The sequence below is a fragment of the Lathamus discolor genome, chromosome 12 (genome assembly GCF_037157495.1).
Source record: "Lathamus discolor isolate bLatDis1 chromosome 12, bLatDis1.hap1, whole genome shotgun sequence".
Classification (NCBI taxonomy): Eukaryota; Metazoa; Chordata; class Aves; order Psittaciformes; family Psittacidae; genus Lathamus; species Lathamus discolor.
The window spans coordinates 1638317-1661385 of NC_088895.1; the positions used below are offsets into that span (position 1 = coordinate 1638317).

Consider the following 23069-nt stretch of genomic DNA (forward strand, 5'->3'; position numbering starts at 1 on the left):
TCCATCCCGCCCAGGAAGCGCTCTCGAGGTCCGCGCTCACTTCCGCTGGGCCGGTGGCAGCGGGCGGCGGCGGCGGGGGCAGGTACGGGCCGGGGCCGGGGCCTCCCTCCCCTCCCCTCCCCTCCCGGCGCTGCTCGGGGGCTCCGGACCGGGCCCCCCCGGTCCCCCCCCACCCCCGGGCCCGGCCGCAGTGCGAGGCGCGGGTTCCCTGTGCGAGGCCGCGGCCGCGGCCGCCGCCGCCCCCGCCGGAGGCGAAGGGGCTCGAAGGGCTCCGGCGCTGCCCGGCTGCGGGTGCCCGGGACCGGGAGCGCGGTCCCCGAGGCAGCTGCGGGGCCTCAGCGCCCCCTGCTCCGTGCGGGTCCGCGGGGAGGGCCGGGGCCGGGCGCTGCTGCAGCGCGGGGGCAGCCGGGAGCGGGGCAGGGCTGGGACGGGCTCTGGAGCGCTGCGCTCGCTGCCTCTGCGGAGGCTTTAACGGGGGAGCGCAGCCGGGGTCAGCAGCCTCTGCCCGGCGGGGGGTGACCGGTGTCTCCTCCCTCCCGAGTGCTCTGCGTTGTGTGGGGCGTGCGCTGCCCAGGGCGGCAGCGGGGCTCACGGTGAGGGGTGCTGGGAGGAGCGGAAGCTCCTGGTTCGGTGCCCGCGGCTGCTTCACGGCTGTTGTCAGGGCCGAGCTGATGCTGCGGGGCCTCGGGAGGGGTTGGTCCTTGCCTGGGTCAAGCCCTGTGGAGCTGCGGCCTGGCCCTGCAGGCCCTTGTCCCAAGCCCCTCTCCAGGTTCCCTGCAGCCCCTTTAGGCACTGGAGCTGCTCTCAGGTCTCCCCTTCAGGAGCCTTCTCTTGTCCAGGCTGCCCCAGCCCAGCTCTCTCAGCCTGGCTCCAGAGCAGGGATGCTCCAGCCCTCGCAGCATCCCCAGTGCTGTGGGAGCTGTCACCGGGGCTGATGCTGCATCCAGCACCCCCAGATCCTGCTCCTGCCTGTGTTGGTTGTGGGGCGCTGGAGGTGTTGTCTCCTCTTAAGGTGATTTCTGGCCTCGTGCTGCTTCAGACCCACGAGCACGATGCTTTGTGCAGTGGGATCCGGCGTGGTGCTGTGCCTGGGGCTGTGGCCCATAGGATGCCTCAGGGCCTTCCTCTGTGGGCCTCATTCCCCAGTTACTCACTCATGGGATGTCCAGCTGTGTCCACGTTTTCTCACGTGCAGCTGCCCTCGGGGTCCTTCTGCCACCCGCATTGCCAGCTGCGGTGATGTTGGGGTGCTCAAGCTGTCGATCAGCTTTGGCACCTTGCTAAGGCCGCGTGGGGCTGGCAGTGGGTCCCCCGTCCCGTGCTGGGTTGGTTGATGGGAGATGGATCCTCCTGGCTGGGCAGTAACAGGTATCCAAGAGGATCCATCCATCCCCTGTGCTCGCTGGGGGCTCCTGAGCTCGAGGTGCTCCATGGCTCTGAGCAGCATCTTCCATGGGGGGACGCTGGGTGTGAGCACAGCCTGGAGGGGACCTGCGGGGTCAGAGGAGGGCTGGGAGAGCCCTGGTCCCTCTGGGGCCATGGGGAGGTGGGGGCCGAGCTCGGGATGCAGCAGTGGGTTCGCAGCCTGAGGCTGGCTCGGGTTAGGCTGCTCCTTAGGGAAACGCCGTCCTAGGGAGTGAGGATGGGGCTGGTGCCAGCTGTGGGGAGAGGTGTGGGGCTGAGCACCGATGGAAGGGGGAATCCATCAGGATACCCCATGGGGCCTCCCTGCTGCCGGCAAGGCAGAACCGGGTTCCACAAGGGTCTTTAGGCGCTGGCTCTTGCATCCTCATTACCCACCTGTGGGGAGGTCAGAGCTTGCTGTCAGCCTCTGAACCCCGGCCTGGGCTGCCACAGGGGCTGCAGAGGGGTCGGTGGGGCCATGGGGAGCCCTCTCGGTGTCATAGCGAGGGACGGTGCGAGTGCTGCCGTGGCGCTGGCGTGGATGGCTCGTTCCTCTGGAGGAGCAGCAGCGCTCCCCATGCGTCCCTTCCCAGGCAGCGGGAGCCGAAGGATTCCCTTCAGCAGCATCCCGGCCTTCCGGCATGGAGGGGTTCCTGGAATGCCGGGTGCCAGCCTCAGCTGGGCTGCAAGGGACCTCAAAGCTCCTCCAGCTCCAACCCGTGCCATGGCAGGGGCCCCTTCCCCTAGAGCAGCTTGCTCCAAGCCCCTGTCTTTGCTTCCCTGAATCCAAACTCGGCTCCGGGTGAGTTTGCTGAGGAGAGGGGACAGAGCTGGAGCCACCCCAGGGAGCTCGGGAGCTCTGTGTCTCCCCTGCGTTGTCGCTGCCCACCTCGCATCCTGCTGCACCTCCCGGTGCTGCCCTGCGGGACATCAGCGCTGCCGGGGTGGGCTCTTCCTGGGAGGGAGCTGCAGGAGCGAACACGGGCACTGAGCCTGGCCCCGCGCCACTGCCCCTGCCTGCGGATGGGCCCCTGTGTTCAGCGAGGCCGCGGTGCCCTCAGCTCCGCAGCCAGAGCTGTCCACAGGCCGGATCGGGGCTGGTTGCTCCGGGTCTGATGCTCCCCTGTGCCAGGAACGGGGCTTCTGCACCCTCCGGATCCAGCTCCGGAGCCCTGCCCCATCCGCCCCCTGCCCAGCTCAAGCACCACAAAGGGGATGTGGAGGGGATGGGGTGAGACGAGAGCTGCACCCCCTGAACCCTTCCCTTTGCCCTCCTCAAAACCAGCGCCAGGCACCGGTGCTGGGCCCTGCCCGAGCTCGTGAGAGGGGAATTCACCTTTGGTCGCATCCTGGGGCTGTCAGGGGGTGCTGAGCCCCCAGCTTCGGTGCTGTTTGAACCGGGCTCGGCCTCTCCTCGCCCTGCTCCAGGCACTGGGTTCAGGGCTGGTCCTGCTGCTGTGGGGAGCAAGGGGGAGCCCTGAGCTCAGGCTGGAGGAGGCAGCTCAGGGCTTGGAATCATCTCAGGCTCCCCTCGGGCAGGTTCAAGCCATTCCCCTTGGCCTGTCCCTACAGGCCCTTGTCCTAAGCCCCTCTCCAGGTTTCCTGCAGCCCCTTCAGGCACTGGAGCTGCTCTCAGGTCTCCCCTTCAGGAGCCTTCTCTTGTCCAGGCTGCCCCAGCCCAGCTCTCTCAGCCTGGCTCCAGCCCTTGCAGCACCTCCCCTGCGCTGCTTCGGGTGGTTGAACCCCGCTGCGGTGCTGGGGCTCGGGCGGCACAGGATGGATCCCGGCTCCGCGCTGGCCGCTGCGGTTCCCTGCAGGCTCCAGCCTGGCTCCCTGCGGCGCGAGGCTGAGCCGGAGCCAGGGCAGGGACTGCAGCGAATCCTCCTCCTCCTCCCTCCCTTGCAGGACAGGATCTGAGCTGCTGCTGCGCCGCAGCCGGGAGGACAGCTCCGAACCCACCGCAGGTAACGGGAGCCGTGTCCCGCAGGGAGCTCGGAGCTGGGTACCCCCATGGCGCACTGGTCCCCTGTAACAGCATCAGCGCCCGCAGCGAGCCCCACACCGCGGCTCCCTCCCTGCCAGCCCCACTGCCTGTGTGCTCAGCACCACATCCTTGTGTCCCTGCGGGCGATCCCTGCCCGGCTTGGCCGGGGAGCAGAGGATGCGGCTGCTGTGGCTGCATCAGGGCATTGCTGCGCTTGGCTTTGGAGATGCTCATTTACATCTGAAACCCATCTGTAAGCTCTTTCCTTCCCCTCTCCTTTTGGCTCTGCTGCCTCAGCCCCTCTGCACCACGAGGCCGCTGCGGGCTCTCAAGGACGAGCCTCTGGTGCCTTTGCTGGCCAAGGGATGGGTGGGAGAGCCGGAAAAGCCGGGTCCCTGCGGACCCCTCCGCCTGCCCCGCTCCCGCGGCCGAGCCTCGGCGGCTGGCTGGAGCCGCGCGCCCTTGCCATGGAAAGCAGCGCCGCTGGAGCAGGGATGCGCTTGGAAGCGGCTCCCTTTGAGCTCGCCGCAGAGCCTTGGGCTCCGGCGCTGCCTTCTCCTCGGTTCCTCTTCCCATCCCGGAGCTGTTCCCTGTGCAGGTGGGAGGGAGGCAGGGAGGGGCTGGGGGTGTCCCTGGAAAAGTGGGGTTTGGGCAGGGGGAGGTGAGTGCCAGGAGGTCACTGAGCCCTTGCTGCGGGGGTGAGGGTTGCCCCTTCAGTGGTGTCCTCAGTGACTGCCTTCCTCCTCCTCCTCCTCCTCCTCCCTGTGCTCTTTAGTGAACCATAATGGGCTTCATCTCTTCCCATGAGATCCCATTTCCCTGCCCTGGCCTTTACTTCCTGGAGCTTTCCATAGGGACCCCAGCAAGGATACGATCGACCCTGAACCCCTCTGCTCTGTTCCCAGAGCCCAGCTCGCTGGAGGCCACCATGACCGACTCCAAGTACTTCACCACCACCAAGAAAGGTAGGAGAAGGAGCAGGAGCCTCCCGCAGCCCTTCCCCATGGACTCGGGCAGCCAGGACCTGGTGCCGGGCCCAGCTCTGGCCCTAGACCCAAGTGGGATGCTGTGATTGACACCTCAGGGTGGCTCCTGGGCTCAGAGCATCTTGGGACCAGCCCCCTGGACCCAGACAGGCACATGGGATGTGGGGGCTGCCGCAGGGACATGGGATGTGGGAGCTGCCATCCTTTCCGTAGAGGACCAGGTCCCACCATGTGCCTGCATTGGCCACTGTGTGTGTTCCTGGCCTCATCCAGGCTGTGCTGCTCTCCCCAGGTAGGCGAGGGCTCGCCAGCAGCCACGTGTGGGGCTGGAGCTTCCCCGTGTGCTGTAATAACCACCCCACAGCCCAAAATCCCCCCCTGCCGCAGTGAACCCCGTGTCCTGTGCTTGAGCTGTGGGTGCTGGTGCTCATCGCTCCCACAGCATCTCCCTGCGCTGAAGCCCTCTGGGGCTGGCACATCCATGTGGATGCACTGGCGCCGCTGTGTCCAGCTCCTGGCACCCATTGAGGTGGGTGCCCCATGCCCTGAGCTCCCTTTCCCCCTTCCTCCAGGGGAGATCTTTGAGCTGAAGGCGGAACTGAACAGCGACAAGAAGGAGAAGAAGAAGGAGGCTGTGAAGAAGGTGATCGCGTCCATGACGGTGGGCAAGGATGTCAGGTACGCGCCGGTGCTGCCCGGGGGGGCTCCTGCTTGTCCTTGGTGCCTCCACGGGGTTTTCCTGCTGGATTTCATCTGGGATGAGGACTGCCCGCGGCTGTCCCTGGGGTGTTTGTGTAACTGGCTCTGTGGCAGGCAGAGCCTCCCTGCATGGGGTGTAATCTGCCTAAAAGGATTGCTCTGGCCACATTGGGATTATTCTGCTTCCTTCGTCTGTTATAAGAAGCAAGCAGGAACCCCACTGCGAGCCTGTAGGGCAGCGGCCTCAGGGTTCATTATCCTTTAGCAACCACCCCAGTCGGAAAGGTCAGGGAGCTGGTTTCCCCCTTCTCCTGTGTGCATGTGACCGACCAGCACATTGCTCCCCGTGCCCTCATCCCTCCCAGCCCCCTGAGGGATGCCCTGGGTTTGATCCTGTGAGCGATGGGTGGGTTTGTGGTGCTGGGGAAGCTTCCAAGAGACATGTGCTGGGGAGGGATCACCCCCCTGTTACCCTCTCATCTCGACTGCCTTTCTTAAGGTGGTTTAACAGTGTGATGGGGCCGTCTCTGTCTTTAATAATCCAATTGGTTTGTGGTGAAACAGCATCTCTGGCATCCCCCAGCTGAGGGTGTTTGGGAAGGGGAAGCCCCCAGCTCCATGCTGGCATGGCAGCATCCTGCTGCAGGGCTGGTCCTGCGTGGGGTGCTCCTCCAGTGCCCCATCCCTGGCAGTGCTCAAGGCCAGGTTGGACACGGGCTTGGAGCAAGCTGCTCCAGTGGAAGGGGTCCCTGCCCGTGGCAGGGGCTGGGGCTGCAGGAGCGTTAGGGGGTGCTCTGTGTTGCAGCGCGCTCTTCCCGGACGTGGTGAACTGCATGCAGACGGACAACCTGGAGCTGAAGAAGCTGGTCTACCTCTACCTGATGAACTACGCCAAGAGCCAGCCCGACATGGCCATCATGGCAGTGAACACCTTTGTGAAGGTGAGGGGCGAGCGCTGTGTGCCCCAGCCATGCGCTGCGGGGGGGGGGGTTCGGTGTACCCCAAGCACCCCTGCTTTCATGCAAGGCCACCACCACGCTGAGCTGCTCCGTACCCTGCCCCGGGGAGGGGAGCATGGGCAGGGTTCCACAGGCTCTGCCCTCGGGACGGGAGAGCTGAGCAGCGGTACCCGGGAGTGCAGAAGGGAGGGAAGCGTTTGCTTGGCAGCCTCTTGCTGTGTCAGCAGCAGCTTCGCTTGTGGGCAGCTCCCGTGATGGAGCTGTCATCATGTGAGCCTGGGCACTGAACCTCTGCAGCTGAGAGAGCCCTCGTGATCTTCCGCTTGGAGCTGGGAGCGGAAGAGCGTGTTTGTTAGGAATGCTGCAAGGGTTTGGGTTGGAGGGGACCTTAAAGCTCCTCCAGCCCCAACCCCTGCCACGGGCAGGACCCCTTCCACTGCAGCAGCTTGCTCCAAGCCCCTGTGTCCAACCTGGCCTTGAGCACTGCCAGGGATGGGGCAGCCACAGCTTCTCTGGGCACCCTGTGCCAGCGCCTCAGCACCCTCACAGGGAAGAGCTTCTGCCCAAGAGCTCAGCTCAGTCTCCCCTCGGGCAGGTTCAAGCCATTCCCCTTGGCCTGGCCCTACAGGCCCTTGTCCCAAGCCCCTCTCCAGGTTCCCTGCAGCCCCTTTAGGCACTGGAGCTGCTCTCAGGTCTCCCCTTCAGGAGCCTTCTCTTGTCCAGGCTGCCCCAGCCCAGCTCTCTCAGCCTGGCTCCAGAGCAGAGCTGCTCCAGCCCTCACAGCATCCCCATGGCCTCCTCTGCCCTTGCTCCAGCAGCTCCACGTCCCTCCTGTGCTGCTGCCCGGAGCTGAGCACCGAGCCATTGCCAATCACTTGGTGCTAGGGCTTGGTGGCATTCAAGGGAGCTTTGGCGTTTTAGGAGCTAACGCCCCGGGGGGTGACTCGTTCTCGAGAGCCGAGTGTTAAATCCTCTGGAGAGCGGAGGTCCGCAGCCAGCACTGATCCCTGTCACTGAAGCAGCAGTGGCCACAGTTTCTCGTGTCCCCCTCCCATCCCTGCAGGACTGTGAGGACCCGAACCCGCTGATCCGGGCGCTGGCGGTGCGGACCATGGGCTGCATCCGCGTGGATAAGATAACGGAATACCTGTGTGAGCCCCTGCGGAAGTGCCTCAAGGACGAGGACCCCTACGTGCGCAAGACGGCCGCGGTCTGCGTGGCGAAGCTGCACGACATCAATGCCCAGCTGGTGGAGGACCAGGGCTTCCTGGACACCCTCAAAGACCTCATCTCCGACTCCAACCCCATGGTGATTGTGTCCTGCCTTCTCCTCCTCCCTTCTCTTCATCCATGTGGCAGTAGATGCTCTCCCTTCATCTCCCTTCCTCTCATGCTCCCCTTTGCTCTCTTTCCAGTGCTCTTGGGGGCTGTTGGTTCTCAGGGTTCCAGGCTCTGTTCCTTGTCCTGGAACCCTGTTTCCTGCATGGAATGTTTCTCCAGTTCCCCATCCCTGGCAGTGCTCAAGGCCAGGTTGGACACAGGGGCTTGGAGCAAGCTGCTCCAGTGGAAGGGGTCCCTGCCCCTGGCAGGGGTTGGGGCTGGAGGAGCTTTAGGGCCCCTTCCCACCCAGCCTGTTCCGTGATGCTGGGGTTCCCTGCCCGTGCGTTGTTGTTGCGGTGGGAGGAGGCTGCCCAGGCAGCTCGGAGCAGGGATGGCGGCAGCAGGGAGCCGATGCCTGGCTCTGGCACCACCTCGCTGGCGGCTTTTGCCTCTGCTGAGGGTTTCCTGACATCTGGGAGCTTCAAAGCCAGCTTCCCCCAGGGCTTCTCTCCCCTCAGCCTTTGCTGCTCTTCACATCCTGCCCCACAGGCTTAGCGGCGGCCCCGGGAGCTGCTGCTCCTCCCCAGCAGGCGCAGGGCCAAGGCTCGCTGCTGCTGAGCACATGTGAGCCCTCACTGATGTGCGGTGGGTGGTGGGACCGTGCTGGTGCTGATTGCTCATCTCCGCAGCGTGAGCTGGCGGCGGGGAGATGCTGGTGCCCAGATGTGTGCATGCGAGGAGCTGACCCCGAGGAGGAAGCTCATCCGCTTGCAGCAGCTTCCCCCAGGCTGCTGGACCCAGTTTGATGTCACCGAGCCCTGTCCTGTCCCCCCTGGCAGGTAGTGGCCAATGCGGTAGCGGCGCTGTCGGAGATAGCAGAGTCTCACCCGAGCAGCAACCTCCTGGACCTCAACCCGCAGTCCATCAACAAGCTGCTCACAGCCCTGAACGAGTGCACGGAGTGGGGCCAGATCTTCATCCTGGACTGCCTGGCCAACTACATGCCCAAGGATGACCGGGAGGCCCAGAGGTGAGGGAGGATTTGGATGCTACTCTCATGGGGACCACCGGAGCAGGGCTGGAGTAGGGAAGGGGGACAGGCAGGTATCGACTGAAGGGCCTGACTCTGCCCCTTCTCCTCTAAGAAGGTCCTCCTGACCCTTGGAGTCCTGCTGGGGGAAGTGGGACAGTGAGCATCTGCTGGCCTCTGTGCCTGGGGCACGGCCATCTGGACGGTGCCGTGGTCCCATAGCGAGTCCTGTCCCCGTGCTGGCACAGGGATTGCGCTTGAGCTACTTCCAAATGTGCCTTTACTGTGCAGCAAGGGGTGAGAGGCGCTGGGGAGCCCTGAGAGGGGGTCACTGCAATAGGAGTTAGCAGGGACTGGGATGTGACCTTCCTTGGGGTGCTTCAGCATCTCCTGAGAGGGTCCCGAGTGCTGCAGCCTCCACCAGTGCAGTTCCCCTTCAGCACCGCAGCGCTGTGGGAGCAGGAGGACGGGCTCGGATGGGCTCTGATGGGTTCTTCCCTTCCCTCCCCATCACCCCCCCTGCAGCATCTGCGAGCGGGTGACGCCGCGCCTGTCCCACGCCAACTCGGCCGTGGTGCTCTCGGCTGTGAAGGTGCTGATGAAGTTCATGGAGATGCTCTCCAAGGACCTGGATTACTACGGGACGCTGCTCAAGAAGCTGGCCCCGCCGCTGGTCACCCTGCTCTCTGCAGAGCCCGAGCTGCAGTACGTGGCCCTGCGCAACATCAACCTCATCGTGCAGAAAAGGTGGGTGCCCCCGCTCCGGGATTCCCTCTTCCCTATGGATGCTGCTTCCCAAAGCCTCAAACCCACTGACTGTGGTGGGGGGGGGGGCTTTGCTGCCGTGGCCCATTGCATGGGGGTGTTTCTTGTTTGACATCTTAAGGGCTGAGCAGAGAGGGTCAGGTGAGGCCGTGAGCAGGAGCCAAGCTGGGAGCTCCAGGAGGGTTTCTCATTGGAATTTTGTGGAATCCCAGCCTGGTCCATGTAGGAAGGGACCTTAAAGCTCCTCCAGCTCCAACCCCTGCCACGGGCAGGGACCCCTTCCACTGGAGCAGCTTGCTCCAAGCCCCTGTGTCCAACCTGGCCTTGAGCACTGCCAGGGATGGGGCAGCCACAGCTTCCCTGGGCACCCTGTGCCAGCGCCTCAGCACCCTCACAGGGAAGAGCTTCTGCCTAAGAGCTCATCTCAGTCTCCCCTCGGGCAGGTTCAAGCCATTCCCCTTGGCCTGTCCCTACAGGCCCTTGTCCCAAGCCCCTCTCCAGGGTTCCTGCAGCCCCTTTAGGCACTGGAGCTGCTCTCAGGTCTCCCCTTCAGGAGCCTTCTCTTGTCCAGGCTGCCCCAGCCCAGCTCTCTCAGCCTGGCTCCAGAGCAGAGCTGCTCCAGCCCTCGCAGCATCCCCATGGCCTCCTCTGGCCTCGCTCCAGCAGCTCCAGGTCCCTCTTGTGCTGCTGCCCCAGAGCTGGATCCGGGCTGCAGGGGGGGTCTCCCCAGGGCAGGATCCCCTCCCTGAGCTGCTGCTCACGCTCTGGGGGTGCAGCCCAGCACATGGGGGGTTCTGGGCTCAGGCTGGGTCATGGGGAGCTTCTCATGGACCAACACCCCCAAAACCTCTTTAAGACATGCTGTTATTTCCAATTTATTCTATATCCTTGCTTCTTTGGGGCAGGAGGCGATGGCGAGGGCAGACGCTGCCACTCTGGCTCAGTCGCTGGGCGCCAGTGAGGCGGCTCTGTCCCATCCCCTTGTTCTGCAGCGCTCTTTGGATGGAGCCCGAGTCCTTTTGTCCCTGCGCTGATCTCCGTGCGCTGGTGGTGTGCGGGGCCCCGCACGTGTGCCCGGAGCAGGCCTGGCCAGCTGGAGAGCCAGGCTCTGCGCTCGCAGCTCCTCCCGGCCATCGCCGTGGTTGTCCCTTATAAATAGCAGCAATTTCTGGGAGAAGCGGGAAGCAATTAATGTCCCTGGGAGCCGGGGGTGGAGGCAGCTTTGTCCCCTTGGAGCTGGCCCTGGCCTATCCCTTCCCAGCTTAGAGAGGGGATGAGGAAGGTCCAGCCTAGCCTTAGGGCCTGGGTTTGCATCCCTGCTGCCCCCAGCGTGTCCCTTGGCAAGACAAATGCCCCCTGTTGCTTCGTGTCTTTGTGGCAAGGTTGTGCTGTCGCCTCTGTGCCAGCCGAGGGGCGCAGTCCCGGCGGGATAACCACGGGATCTTGGATTCCTTGGCATTAAGCAGGCCCCCAAAACCTTGTGCTTGTGGCCAGGGAGCCTCATCCTGCTGGCCCAGAGCTGCTCACTCTCCTGGTCCGGGTTTCTGCAGCTCGTGTCCTCGATCCTTCCCCATCCCAGCCCCAGCCTGGGATCAGGAGCGATGCTTCATGCTCGTAGGAGGCTGATGGAGCAATGAATGAGTGTGGACTGGGGGCTGCAGCTGGGGCGAATGGGTCCCCATCCATCTCCTGTGCAGCGGGATCGGGGCTGGGTTTCTGGAAGCTCTCTGATGTCCTCTCTGTGTGGTCAAAGTGTCGCTCCCTCCATCGCTGCCTCTCGTTGCAGGCCCGAGATCCTGAAGCACGAGATGAAGGTGTTCTTTGTGAAGTACAACGACCCCATCTACGTCAAGCTGGAGAAGCTGGACATCATGATCCGCCTGGCGTCGCAGGCCAACATCGCTCAGGTCAGCGCCTGCCTGCACTAAGGAGGGGCGCGGGGAGGGGTTCCCCCGAGGCACCCCAGACCCCGCTGTGCGGCATGCACGGGGGCAGCTCTGCCCCGGCCTGGCTCCCTGCCCCGCATCCCTTGGTGCTGGCGCTCAGGGCCCCGTCGCCCCGCAGGTGCTGGCGGAGCTGAAGGAATACGCCACGGAGGTGGACGTGGACTTCGTGAGGAAGGCGGTTCGAGCCATCGGCCGCTGCGCCATCAAGGTGGAGGTGAGGGCTGGGGGGGGCAGGTCCCGGGGGAGCTCCTCCGGAGCCAGGCTGAGAGAGCTGGGCTGGGGCAGCCTGGACAAGAGAAGGCTCCTGAAGGGGAGACCTGAGAGCAGCTCCAGTGCCTGAAGGGGCTGCAGGGAACCTGGAGAGTTCAGGTACCGCGAGGGAGGGATCTGATCCCTCGCTGAGCACTGGGAGGTTTTCCTTCCCCTTGGGGGGGATTTGAAGAAGGGGATTAAGGGAATCCCCGCTGGAGCAGTGGCTCTGGGTGCAGCAGAGTCACAGGCAGGGTCGTGCAGCCCCAAGGCAGCTGCTGCCTCCCTGTGTTTACTCAGAGCATCCTCGGTCACAAACAGCTCAGTGCTGGTGAGGGGCAGGAGATGCTCTGGAGCAGGCTCAGGCGCTGCTGCTGGAGCAGTCATAGAACCATAGAATAGTTTGGGTTGGATGATCTCAAGGTCCTTTCCAGCTCCAACCCCTGCCACGGGCAGGGACCCCTTTTACTGGAGCAGCTTGCTCCAAGCTCCTGTGTCCAACCTGGCCTTGAGCACTGCCAGGGTTGGAGCACTCACAACCTCCCTGGGCAACCCATTCCAGTGCCTCACCACCCTAACAGGAAAGAATTTCCTCCTTATATCCAATCTAAACTTCCCCTGTTTAAGTTTTAACCCATTACCCCTTGTCCTGTCACTACAGTCCCTGATGAAGAGTCCCTCCCCAGCATCCCTGTAGGCCCCCTTCAGACACTGGAAGGCTGCGAAGAGGTCTCCACGCAGCCTTCTCTTCTCCAGGCTCCTCCGCAGTGAACCAGCCTCTCCGGGGGGCATTTATCACCATGGCACTGCTTTTCCCCCTGCCTTAATGCAGAGCCTGGTGGCTGTGCCGCTCCGAGCTGAGGCAGGGTGCAGGGTGCTGGGTGCTGCTGCTCAGGTGGGAGCTTGCCGCTGCGCTCCTGCACGCAGCGGTGTGAAATGCATCCCATGGCATCAGGGGTAGGCGGAGAGGAGGCTCTGGGAGTGTGCAGAGGATGAGAAGGAGCCAGACATGGGTGGAAAGTGGAGACCACATTTGCGTGTCCCCCGTTCTGTTCTGGGGTGGGTTTGGGAGCGGTATGGAAGGGGACAAGGCAGCAGAGGCTTTGGGATGGGGATGTAAGATCATTGCTCCTTGACTGACCCAGTGCCTCCACCAGCAATCGGCCGAGCGCTGTGTGAGCACCCTGCTCGACCTCATCCAGACCAAAGTGAACTACGTGGTGCAGGAGGCCATCGTGGTCATCAAGGACATCTTCCGCAAGTACCCCAACAAGTAGGTGACCCCTGCCTGGGTGCTGCCTCCCCTGTGCGGGCGCGCTCGGCACTCGGGAGGGCCCTGCAGGACCCATGGGATGGTGGGTGCTGCGGTGGGGGTGGCTTTGGTGGGTGCTGCGGTGGGGGTGGCTTTGGTGGGTGCTGTGGTGGGGGTGGCTTTGGTGGGTGCTGCGGTGGGGGTGGCTTAGGGCTCGTTGGTGGTGGGGTTGGGATGAGTGCTCAGTGCTGGCCCAGGGGTCCCCAGCCCCACGGTGGCAGTCTCAGAAACACATGGGCAGGAGCCACCAGCGCCTTTTGAGGTCCCTTGTGTCAGCGTAAACTGTCCCTGGCTCTTAACTCATCGCTGCTGATGCTGGAGCAAGGGCAGCAGGGGGAGAGGGGGTGCTCCAGGAGCCAGCAGGAGCGGGCAGCTGTGATCATAGCGGTAATAGGTGCTAATGAGCTGGACTGGTCCTGAAGGGGAGCTCGGGGGGGTGGCAGGGGCCAAAGGAGGGGGGCTGCATGGAGCAGCAGGGCTGGCGAGGAGGGGGATGCGCTCTGGAGGGGGGGGAGCGCAGGCTCCGGCTGTGGCCTGGCTCTGCTGAGGGTGCTGGGGCCGGGGCTGTGCCTGGCGCTGTCCCTGGAAGGTACGAGAGCGTCATTGCCACCCTGTGCGAGAACCTGGACTCCCTGGACGAGCCCGAGGCGCGCGCTGCCATGATCTGGATCGTGGGGGAATACGCGGAGCGCATCGACAACGCGGACGAGCTGCTCGAGAGCTTCCTGGAGGGCTTCCACGACGAGAGCACCCAGGTACCGGCACCCTGCGCCCGCGGGGGCACACCGGGGCGAGGCTGCCGCTGGAGGCAGCGGGTGCTGAGCGTGCCCTGCGGTGCCCGTGCGATGTCACCGTGGTGCTGGGCCAAGCACCTTCCCCGCTTCCTAGCTGGGAAGGGACCAAGCGGCCACCTTTGATTCGTCAGTGCCAGGGCAGGATCAGCCCCTTGGAGCTGGGAAGTGGAGGCAGAGGGATGAAGTGAGCAGAGGGGACCGTGCCTGCCCCTTCTGCCGGGGCAGCTGGGGCCGGTGGCTTTGGAATGGGGGTTTCCATCTGTGGAAACTCCCTACAGCCAATCCATGGGGAGCAGGGGGGAGTCTAAATGCAAACTGGGAAAGCCGCGATGCTGGGGGCCCTGTGCTGGGGTAAAGGGGCTGTTGGAGGGGAATCCCTGCTGTTATCCTGGTACGAGTCAGAGGATGCTCCGGCCTTGCCCCATGGGGGACCCTGTATCCTGGTCCCAGGATCCTGCCCAGTGACCTCGGTGTGAGGCTGCGGCTGGGCTGCGGGCGAGCAGCTTGACTGGGGCTGCAGGCCTGGCTGGGAGCCGTGCGAGCATCCCGGCCCCTGGCAGCAGCGCTGCAGGGGTCCCCGTGCGTTCGGTCTGGGACGGGCACGTTGGGGTTAGGTCCCAGCAGCACCTATGGGCGGTCCCGGTGCTCCTGCACAGCAGGGGTGGGATGTGTCCGTGTGTCCTCCCTGCCTGTGCTCCCGCAGGTGCAGCTGCAGCTGCTCACGGCCATCGTGAAGCTGTTCCTGAAGAAGCCCACCGAGACGCAGGAGCTGGTGCAGCAGGTTCTGAGCCTGGCCACGCAGGTGAGTGACGGCTCCGGGGCCAGGGAAGAGCTGCCCTTGGCTTTGCCGTCCCCAGCGGGGCAGCAGGAATGGTGCCGCGGGCAGGAGGGTGATAACTGGGGCAAGCTGCAGTGAGGACAGCACCTCCTGCAGCGCTGCAGGCAGCTTGTGCTGCTCCCCTGGGCAGCTGGGGCAGCAAAGCAGCGCGGCCTCTCCACGGGGCCATAAATGGCTTCAGCGTTTATCCCCATGATCCCTCTACTCGTGGAATCCCAGGATCCCAGCCTGGTTTGGGTTGAAGGGACCTTAAAGCTCATCCAGTCCCAACCCCTGCCGTGGGCAGGGACACCTCACACTAGACCATGGTGCCCAAGGCCCCGTCCAACCTGGCCTTGAAATAACAACAGCAAGACTCAGCGAGGGGCTGGATGCTCTGGGTTGCTCTGTGGTAGCTGCAGTTCCTCCTGCCCTGGTGGCCTTGGCACTAATCCTGGTGCTTCCCAAAGGACTCGGACAACCCTGACCTGCGGGACCGTGGCTACATCTACTGGCGCCTGCTGTCCACGGACCCCGTGGCTGCCAAGGAGGTGGTGCTGGCAGAGAAACCCCTCATCTCCGAGGAGACCGACCTCATCGAGCCCACGCTGCTGGACGAGCTCATCTGCTACATCGGGACCTTGGCCTCTGTGTACCACAAACCCCCCAGCGCCTTCGTGGAGGGGAGCAGGGGGGTCGTGCACAAGAGCTTGCCCCCACGAACGGGCTCGTGAGTATCTGCCCCCGGTGCTGGGGCTGCCACAGGGACACAGAACCAGCCTGGCTTGGGTTGGAAGGGGCCTTAAAACTCCTCCAGCCCCAACCCCTGCCACGGGCAGGGACCCCTTCCACTGGAGCAGCTTGCTCCAAGCCCCTGTGTCCAACCTGGCCTTGAGCACTGCCAGGGATGGGGCAGCCACAGCTTCTCTGGGCACCCTGTGCCAGCGCCTCAGCACCCTCACAGGGAAGAGCTTCTGCCTAAGAGCTCAGCTCAGTCTCCCCTCGGGCAGGTTCAAGCCATTCCCCTTGGCCTGTCCCTACAGGCCCTTGTCCCAGGCCCCTCTCCAGGTTTCCTGCAGCCCTTTCAGGCACTGGAGCTGCTCTCAGGTCTCCCCTTCAGGAGCCTTCTCTTGTCCAGGCTGCCCCAGCCCAGCTCTCTCAGCCTGGCTCCAGAGCAGAGCTGCTCCAGCCCTCGCAGCATCCCCATGGCCTCCTCTGGCCTCGCTCCAGCAGCTCCACGTCCCTCTTGTGCTGCTGCCCCAGAGCTGGATCAGGGCTGCAGGGGGGGTTTCCCCAGAGTGCAGCAGAGGGGCAGGATCCCCTCCCTGAGCTGCTGCTCACGCTCTGGGGTGCAGCCCCATGGATCCCTGTTCTTGGAGCTGAGCTGAGGCGCCCCATTCCCGAGGGAGGTTCTGCAGGAGCAGGTTTCCGTGCTCCCTTGCAAGGCTGGAGGAGGGATCTCAGACTCGGGTGGAGGATGCTCCCCTGGGAGCAGCGCCCTGCAATTCCATCCCGGTGCTCTGGTGCCTCCATGGGACCCATCGGCTCCTCCTCACCTCTTTCCTTCGCCGTTCCCTGCAGGAGCGAGAGCGCCGAGAGCCCGGACGCGGCCCCCCCGGCGGGGCAGGCAGGGGAGCAGCCGGCGGTGATCCCTGCGCAGGGCGACCTCCTGGGGGACCTGCTCAACCTGGACCTGGGGCCGCCGGTCAGCGGCCCCCCCATCGCCACCTCCGCCGTGCAGATGGGGGCCGTGGACCTGCTCGGGGGGGGCTTGGACAGCCTGGTACGTCACAGCCCCCCCGGTGCTGAGTCAGCACGGGGCTGGGGATGGGGTGGGCTGCTCTGCCCGGGGCTCATCCTTCCCTTTGCACTGGTGCGGCCATAGGGATGCTGCACCCCCTTTACCTTGTCCTCATCCGATGGCTGCAGTGGGAGCGGTGCTCCCGGTCCATGAGGGCTGTGTGGATGCCGGCACTGAGCTGTGCTGCGGGGGTGAGCGCTCATCCCGAGCCCCCCCAACCGCACTGCATGGAAAGAGTCTGGGGGTTCCCCTGCTGCTCCTCAGCTCCAGCAGAGCCCCCAAGGGGAGGTCCCTTCGCTTCCTGCCCCTCGTGGTCCATAACCCCCTACTGTGGGCGTGCAGGGCTTGGGAATGGGATGAGGCACCCACGGAGCCCTGTGCTGGCTCCGGGGCACGGGTGGACGGACGTGGTGCTGCGCCAGGACTGACCTCTCTTCCCTCCTGCCCTTCTCCCTGTCTCTCTCTGGTTTTGTCTCCTCTCTCCTGGCTTCTCTCTGCATGTGCCTGGCTCCTCTCTGCGCCTTCCCTGCTTCTGCTTGGAGATGGGGGACGAGTCGGAAGGGGTATGGATCAGCCCTTGTCGTGGCCCTGTCCCCCACGTGTACCCCCCACCCCGCTGCCCCTGCTCCCCCCGTGCAGCCTGAGCCCTCCTCTTCAGTGTCCCAGTGTCTCCCCGCTTCCTCTGGGGGCAGCCAGGCCACTGTCGGGGACCACTGGAGCATCCCTACGGGCTCCAGGCCATCATTGCCCCATACTGATGCCTTTAGGGGGTGCCCTAAGGAAGGACCCCAATGGGACCTGTCCCCTTTGTCCCCTGTGCCCGTGGAGCCCTGGCCCCTGCTCATGCCCCTGTGTTCTCTTGCAGCTGCGGAGCGATGTGGGAGGCAGCCCTGCTGTGAGTGTGTCCTGTCCTCACCCTCTGCATCCTCCTCCTCCTCCTCCTCCTCCTGCCCTGCCCCGCGCTGCCCCCCATAACCCATCCCTTTGTCCCCACACAGATCGGCGGCGGCGGCTTCACCCCAGTGCCCAGCACCACGATGCCCTCGAACCTGGGGGCCCCCCTCGGCAGCGGCCTCGGGGACCTCTTTGACCTCACCGGTGGGGTGGGCGCCCTGCCAGGGTCCTACGTGGCACCCAAAGCGGTGAGTGGGGCGCGTGGGCCCCGGCGTTAATGGGGCAGGGAGGGGAGGCCCTAAAGCAGAGCTGGGAGCAGGGCATGGCCTGGCCAGAGCTGGGTTTGGGCTGGGCTGTTCCGGGTGTGCGGGGCGAGAGCCGCTGTGCCTGCAGCTCAGACTGCACAGCCTGGGCTGGGTTGAAGGGGCCCTAAAGCTCCTCCAGCCCCAACCCCTGCCACGGGCAGGGACCCCTTCCACTGGAGCAGCTTGCTCCAAGCCCCTGTGTCCAACCTGGCCTTGAGCACTGCCAGGGATGGGGCAGCCACAGCTTCTCTGGGCACCCTGTGCCAGCGCCTCAGCACCCTCACAGGGAACAGCTTCTGCCTAAGAGCTCAGCTCAGTCTCCCCTCGGGCAGGTTCAAGCCATTCCCCTTGGCCTGTCCCCGCAGCCCCTCGGGTCTCTGCTCTGCTCCCCCCAGGTGTGGCTCCCTGCCATGAAGGCCAAGGGGCTGGAGATCTCGGGCACCTTCGCTCGCCAGGTGGGCTCCATCTCCATGGAGCTGGTGCTGACCAACAAGGCCCTGCAGGTCATGTCCGACTTCGCCATCCAGTTCAACCGCAACAGGTGAGGAACAGCGGGACCCGGGCCCTGGGCTGTGCACGGAACGGGCTGGGATGAAGGGGCTGCGAGGGCTGGAGCAGCCTCACGTGATGAGCCCGCTCTCTGACGGCTCTGGTGGTGATGAGCATCAAACCAAAGCCTCTAAGAAGTTGCCTGAAGAGGCTGTTCTCAAAGCGCTGCCCCATTGCTTGCCTCCTGGGGAACCCCAAAGGGACCCCGCAAGGGATGGTCCTGAGGGATGCTCCCAATGGGCGTGAGTCTGTTGGGGAGGAAGCGGTGAGGTTTTGGGGCTGCCTGGTCCTGCCCTGGGCCGGGCAGGAGCCAGCCTGGTCCTGGTCATCCTGGGTGTTCCTGGTGTCCGGAGGAGGACAGGGAATGCTGAGGTGGGTTCGGGTGCCCTGTGCCATCGCCTGCTCCCCCCGCGCCCACCTCCTCCTGTGTCCCCCACCTCCAGCTTCGGCCTGGCCCCAGCAGCTCCCCTCCAGGTCCACGCTCCCCTCGCCCCCAACCAGTCGGTGGAGATCTCCCTTCCCCTGAACACGGTCGGCTCCGTCATGAAGATGGATCCATTGAACAACCTGCAGGTAGGGAATGGAGCTGGGAATGGGGCCTGGGCGAGGGCTGGCCCGGGAGGGGGGTGCGGAGCAGGACCCGCACGAGGAGAAACAGCTCCGCAATGCTCAGCTCAGCCCCAGTCAGGTTTGACACCACCTCTGCGGGGGGATCCTTCCCTTGGCTTGGATGCAGCCTGGTTCCAGAGGGATGGGATGGGATGATCGGATGGGATGGGATGATACGATGGGATGGGATGGAATGGGATGATGGATTGGGATGGGATGGGATGATACAATGGGATGAGATGGGATGGGATGATGGATTGGGATGGGATGGGATGCTCTCCAGGCTGGAGGAGGTGTTGATGTCCCCATGTCCTTCCATCCCAGGTGGCGGTGAAAAACAACATCGATGTGTTCTACTTCAGCACCCTGTACCCGCTGCACATCCTCTTCGTGGAGGACGGGAAGATGGGTGAGTTGAGCTGGGTCTGGAGGTGCCATCGCAGCCCCTGACAGCATTCCCAGCCCCGGGAATGCTGCCGGCAGCCTGGAGCAGGCAGGGGCGCTGCCAGGCCTGCATTGGCCACGCCGTGGTACCTGCGGTGCCTTGAGGCACCCTCTGACTCCTCACTGCCAGCGGCAGCTCCGGCTTTGCTTGGCTCATGCGGATGGGGACCAGGCACCGGTGGTGCCCCTCAGGGCTCGGTACTGGGGCCAGGGTTGAACGTCCTCATTGGTGACCCGGATGAGGGCACTGGGGTTTCCCCAGTGAAGCTGCCGATGGCACCAGGTTCATCTGCTGGAAGGCAGGAGGCTCTGCAGAGGATCTGCACAGGCTGGATCCATGGGATGAGGGCAATGGGATGAGGTTCAACAAGGCTCAGTGCCGGTCCTGCACTTGGGCCACAACAACCCCATGCAATGCTCCAGGCTTGGGGAAAAGCGGCTGGAAACTGCTCATGGAAAAGGACCTGGGGGTGCTGACTGATGGAGCTGAGCATGAGCAGCTTGTGCCCAGGCAGCCAGGAAGCCCCCAGCATCCTGGCCTGGATCAGCACCAGTGCGGCAGCAGGGCCAGGGCAGTGATTGTGCCCCTGCACTGGGCACTGGTGAGGCTGCACCTCGGATCCTGTGTTCAGCTCTGGGCCCCTCACTGCAACAGAGACATTGAGGGGCTGGAGCGGGGCCAGAGAAGGGCTCGGAGCTGGTGCAGGGCCTGGAGCCCAAGTGTGATGGGGAACGGCTGAGGGACCTGGGGGGTTCAGATGGAGAAGAGAAGGCCCAGGAGGGACCCAGTCGCTCCCTACAAGTGCCTGACAGGAGGATGGAGCCAGGAGGGGCTGGGCTCTGCTCCCAAGGAACAAGGGATGGGACAAGAGGAACCGGCCTCAAGCTGCCCCAGGGCAGGTTTAGATGGAGCTGAGGAACAGTTCCTGCCCGAGAGGGTGCTCAGGCATTGGAACAGGCTGCCCAGGGCAGGGCTGCAGGCACCGGCCCTGCAAGGGTTCACACACCGTGGAGACGAGGCCTCAGTGCCATGGGGCAGGGGTGGCCTTGGCAGTGCTGGGAACGGTTGGACTGGATGAGCTCAAAGGGCTTTTCCAGCCTGGCTGGTTCCAGGATTCCATGATCCCTGTCCCCCAGCACCCCCTCCCCAGCCAGCCCAGTTCACTGGCCCCGATGCCGGCAGCTCTCCTGTGGGGCTGCCTTGGGAGGCTGCTGGGGGGGATTGCAGGATGGGACCCCTGTGGCCAGCGGTGAGGTGGCAGCGTCCGGGCTCCGTGTCCGGGCTCCGTGTCCGGGCTCCGTGTCCCGGCTCCGTGTCCCCGCTCCGTGTCCTGGCTCCGTGCCGTGCGGATGCTGCGTGCTCAGCAGTGCTGTTCCGTCCCTCCCTGCAGAGCGGCAGATGTTCCTGGCCACGTGGAAGGACATTCCCAACGAGAACGAGGCCCAGTTCCAGATCAAAGACTGCTCCCTCAATGCAGGTGGGTCCAAACCCTTCCCAAGGACCTGGCCGCTGGGGCCAAGCCCATCCCGGTGATCCCAGCCCATCCCGGTGATCCCAGCCCGTCCCCGTGTGTCTCCAGGAGGGAGCTGCTTTGCTCGCTCTGGACTCATTGCGGGGACCTGGGCGATGCTCTGAGGTCCCTCACGGGGGCCGTTGCCGTGGGTCGGTCTCTTGGCACCTCCTTGCTCTCCCTGCACCTCTCCAGGTGCCAAGCAGGATGAGCAGAGGGCATCCAGGTCCTTTCCATCCCTCTGGCAGCAGGGAGCTGAGCTCTGTGGGGTGCTTCCATGGGTGACCCGGGCTCTGGGCCGTCACCTGGGCTGTGCGGGGATGGAGGGTGCTGGATGTGCTGCATCCCAGGCAGGGGGAGCTCCGCACAGAGCTGGGGGGAGCCCCACACCCTGCCCCACAGCAGCTCTCTCCCCGTGCAGATGCCATCAGCAGCAAGCTCCAAGGCAGCAACATCTTCACCATCGCCAAGAGGAACGTGGAGGGGCAGGACATGCTCTACCAGTCCCTGAAGCTCACCAATGGCATCTGGGTGCTGGCCGAGCTCCGGATCCAGCCCAGCAACCCCAGCTTCACGGTACCTGCCCTTCCCCTTCTGCCTCCGCGTCAGCCCCGGGCCCAGGCTGCTGCTGCCCCACTGCTGGAGCTCGGGCTGGGTGCTCCAATGGGGCATCCATGGTGGTGGGACCCCCCCCCAGCGCCAGCTCCATGCCCTGTGCTGGTCCCAGGGGCCTGTGGGGCGGGCCGGGCGCTCAGCACCGCTCCTGCCTCTGTGGGGGCACCGAAAGGAGACCGAGAGGTCCCATCCCCACAGCTCCATTGACATCAACCCCAACCCCGACCCCGTCCCCTCCTCGGGCCCCCCCGGGCAGAGCAAAGGCCGGGCTGTGATCTGGACCCAGCCCATCCGCACGTCCTGCTGCTGGGGCCCATCCCTGTCCCTCGGGGCCGGTTTTGCTGGGGTGGGGATGAGCTGGGTGCCCTCCGCTCACGTCTCTGCATCTCTGTCCCCGCTGCCCGTGCGCTCCGGCAGGATCTGGAGGTCAGGACACTGGTTTGTACCTGCCTGGCGCTGTCCCTGCCTGCTCCCGCGTCCCCGTCCCTGCCTTGCCCAGCCCTGCCCAGCCCTTTGGTGCCTCTTTGGCCTCAGCAGGTGAATCGGAGGGGCAGGATGCTCCCGTGCATCCGCAGCGAGGAGGAGACCTGCACGTCCTCACCCCAGGGGCTCCCCCCGGCTCTGCACCCCTCGGCCTGCGGGCTGAGGAGCTCCCTGAGTTCGGTCACTTAATCCTGAGGCAGATCAGTGCTGAGGAGCAGCTGCCCCGGGGGGCACGGCTGCCCCGCAGCTGCAGGCAGGGACCGAAGCCTCTCCGTGTTCCCCTGCATGCGCTGCCCCTGCCCCAGCAGCCGCGGAGGGGGTTTGGGTGCTCGATGCCTTTTGGTACCAGCTCTGCCCCCGCTGCCCTCAGGAGCCGGGGCCGTGCTGTGCCCGCGGGGGCTGCTGCACCGGGTGGCGCTTGGGATGGGGCTGGGGGGCTCCTGGCTGCGGGGCCGTGGCCCCCATCCCTTCCTCTCTTCCCGCAGTTGTCCCTGAAATGCCGCGCGCCGGAGGTGTCCCAGTTCATCTCCCAAGCCTATGAGACCATCCTGAAGAACTGAGGGGCCGCTGCGGCCCCTCGCCCTCCTCTCCTCCCGCCCCCAGCCCTGGAAGCGGGGCAGGACCCATGTGCATGTCTCATCTCTCCTCTCCTTCCTGCCAAGGAGCCAGCCCTTGGGCCCCTCACTGCATCTCCTCTGGGGCCGGGGTGAGCAGAGGAGGGCAGGGGCATCCCTGCAGCCCCGGGGGGGTCCCCGTGTGAGTGATGCTGCATCCCCCTTGCTGGGGGTGTCCCCTCTATGAGCCCTCTGGGGCCCGGGGGCTGCTGCTCTGCTTCACCCCGCGCCCATCCCCTGCCCGTGGTGGGCTCCGGGGGAGGGTTCAGCACCCATGGGCTCGCTCTGCAGCCATCCCAGAAGGGCTCCGGGCTCTCCAGCCTGAGGCTGTGCTTCCCCGTGCAGCACAAAAAGGGCTTTTCCAGCCCCATCCAGCCCCTCTGCGGGCCTGGGAGGGCTCCGAGCATCAATCACACCCCTCCCTCTGCCCCCCGAGCAGCCCCACGGCTCCCCACTGTCCCCTGTGGGTGCTGGCGAGGACGCGCTGCTCCTTCCACCCCCGAGCCCAAGCCGTGGGTCACCCCTGGCTGGAAGCACTGGGGGCAGGAGATATCTAATATATACACTAGAACTGTGCTCCGGTCTGCTCCGTGAAGGTGATGTCTGCCCCCGGGGCTGCTGCTGGGCTTGGGGGGCCCCGGGGGGGTGAGTCCTGGCTGTGGAGGTGGGCTCTGGGCTGGGGCACCCCATGGGGCACCGCAGGGCTGTGGGATCACCCCCCTGTGGGATCCCCATGGTGGCTGTGGGGTGGTCACCACCAGCGGGTCTGCACCCCACGGTGACCCACAGTGACCCACAGCCTGCCCTGGGCAGCAGCAGCGTGGGCCTGAGCACCCCCCCATGGGGAGCGCTGCCTTTGGGTGCTGTGGGCACCTGGAGGGGTCCCCATGGCTGCAGGGGGTTGCACCCTGCCCCCGGCTCTTCTCCCCATTGCTCCCAATGGAGGCCCCCAGCCCCTTGGGCCGCTCCTCCCTCGGGC

General features: G+C 65.1%; 1 protein-coding gene and 1 non-coding gene across 5 annotated transcripts; both read left to right on the forward strand.

The window, feature by feature from the left end:
• AP1B1 (adaptor related protein complex 1 subunit beta 1) lies at positions 1-22666 on the forward strand. 4 transcript variants are annotated; one of them, XM_065693166.1, is made up of 24 exons: positions 1-82; positions 3310-3368; positions 4243-4353; positions 4947-5052; positions 5879-6014; positions 7096-7341; positions 8192-8382; positions 8908-9129; positions 10934-11054; positions 11212-11307; positions 12500-12615; positions 13244-13409; positions 14152-14250; positions 14736-14995; positions 15847-16048; positions 16609-16629; positions 16932-16961; positions 17065-17208; positions 17661-17806; positions 18258-18387; positions 18748-18832; positions 20259-20345; positions 20800-20954; positions 21962-22666. In XM_065693166.1, exons 3-24 carry the CDS (start codon positions 4317-4319, stop codon positions 22034-22036), a joined length of 2871 nt encoding a protein of 956 aa, XP_065549238.1. In that variant the 5' UTR covers positions 1-82; positions 3310-3368; positions 4243-4316; the 3' UTR covers positions 22037-22666. The 4 variants fall into 4 exon arrangements, with proteins under 4 accessions (XP_065549238.1, XP_065549236.1, XP_065549239.1 ...); XM_065693164.1 differs by having other exon boundaries at positions 4294-4353; XM_065693167.1 differs by lacking the exon at positions 16609-16629 and having other exon boundaries at positions 4294-4353.
• LOC136021227 (small nucleolar RNA SNORD125) lies at positions 17873-17975 on the forward strand. Its single transcript, XR_010615706.1, has one exon. It is a non-coding gene; the product is annotated as a small nucleolar RNA SNORD125 (small nucleolar RNA).
• Positions 22667-23069: the final 403 nt, after the last annotated feature.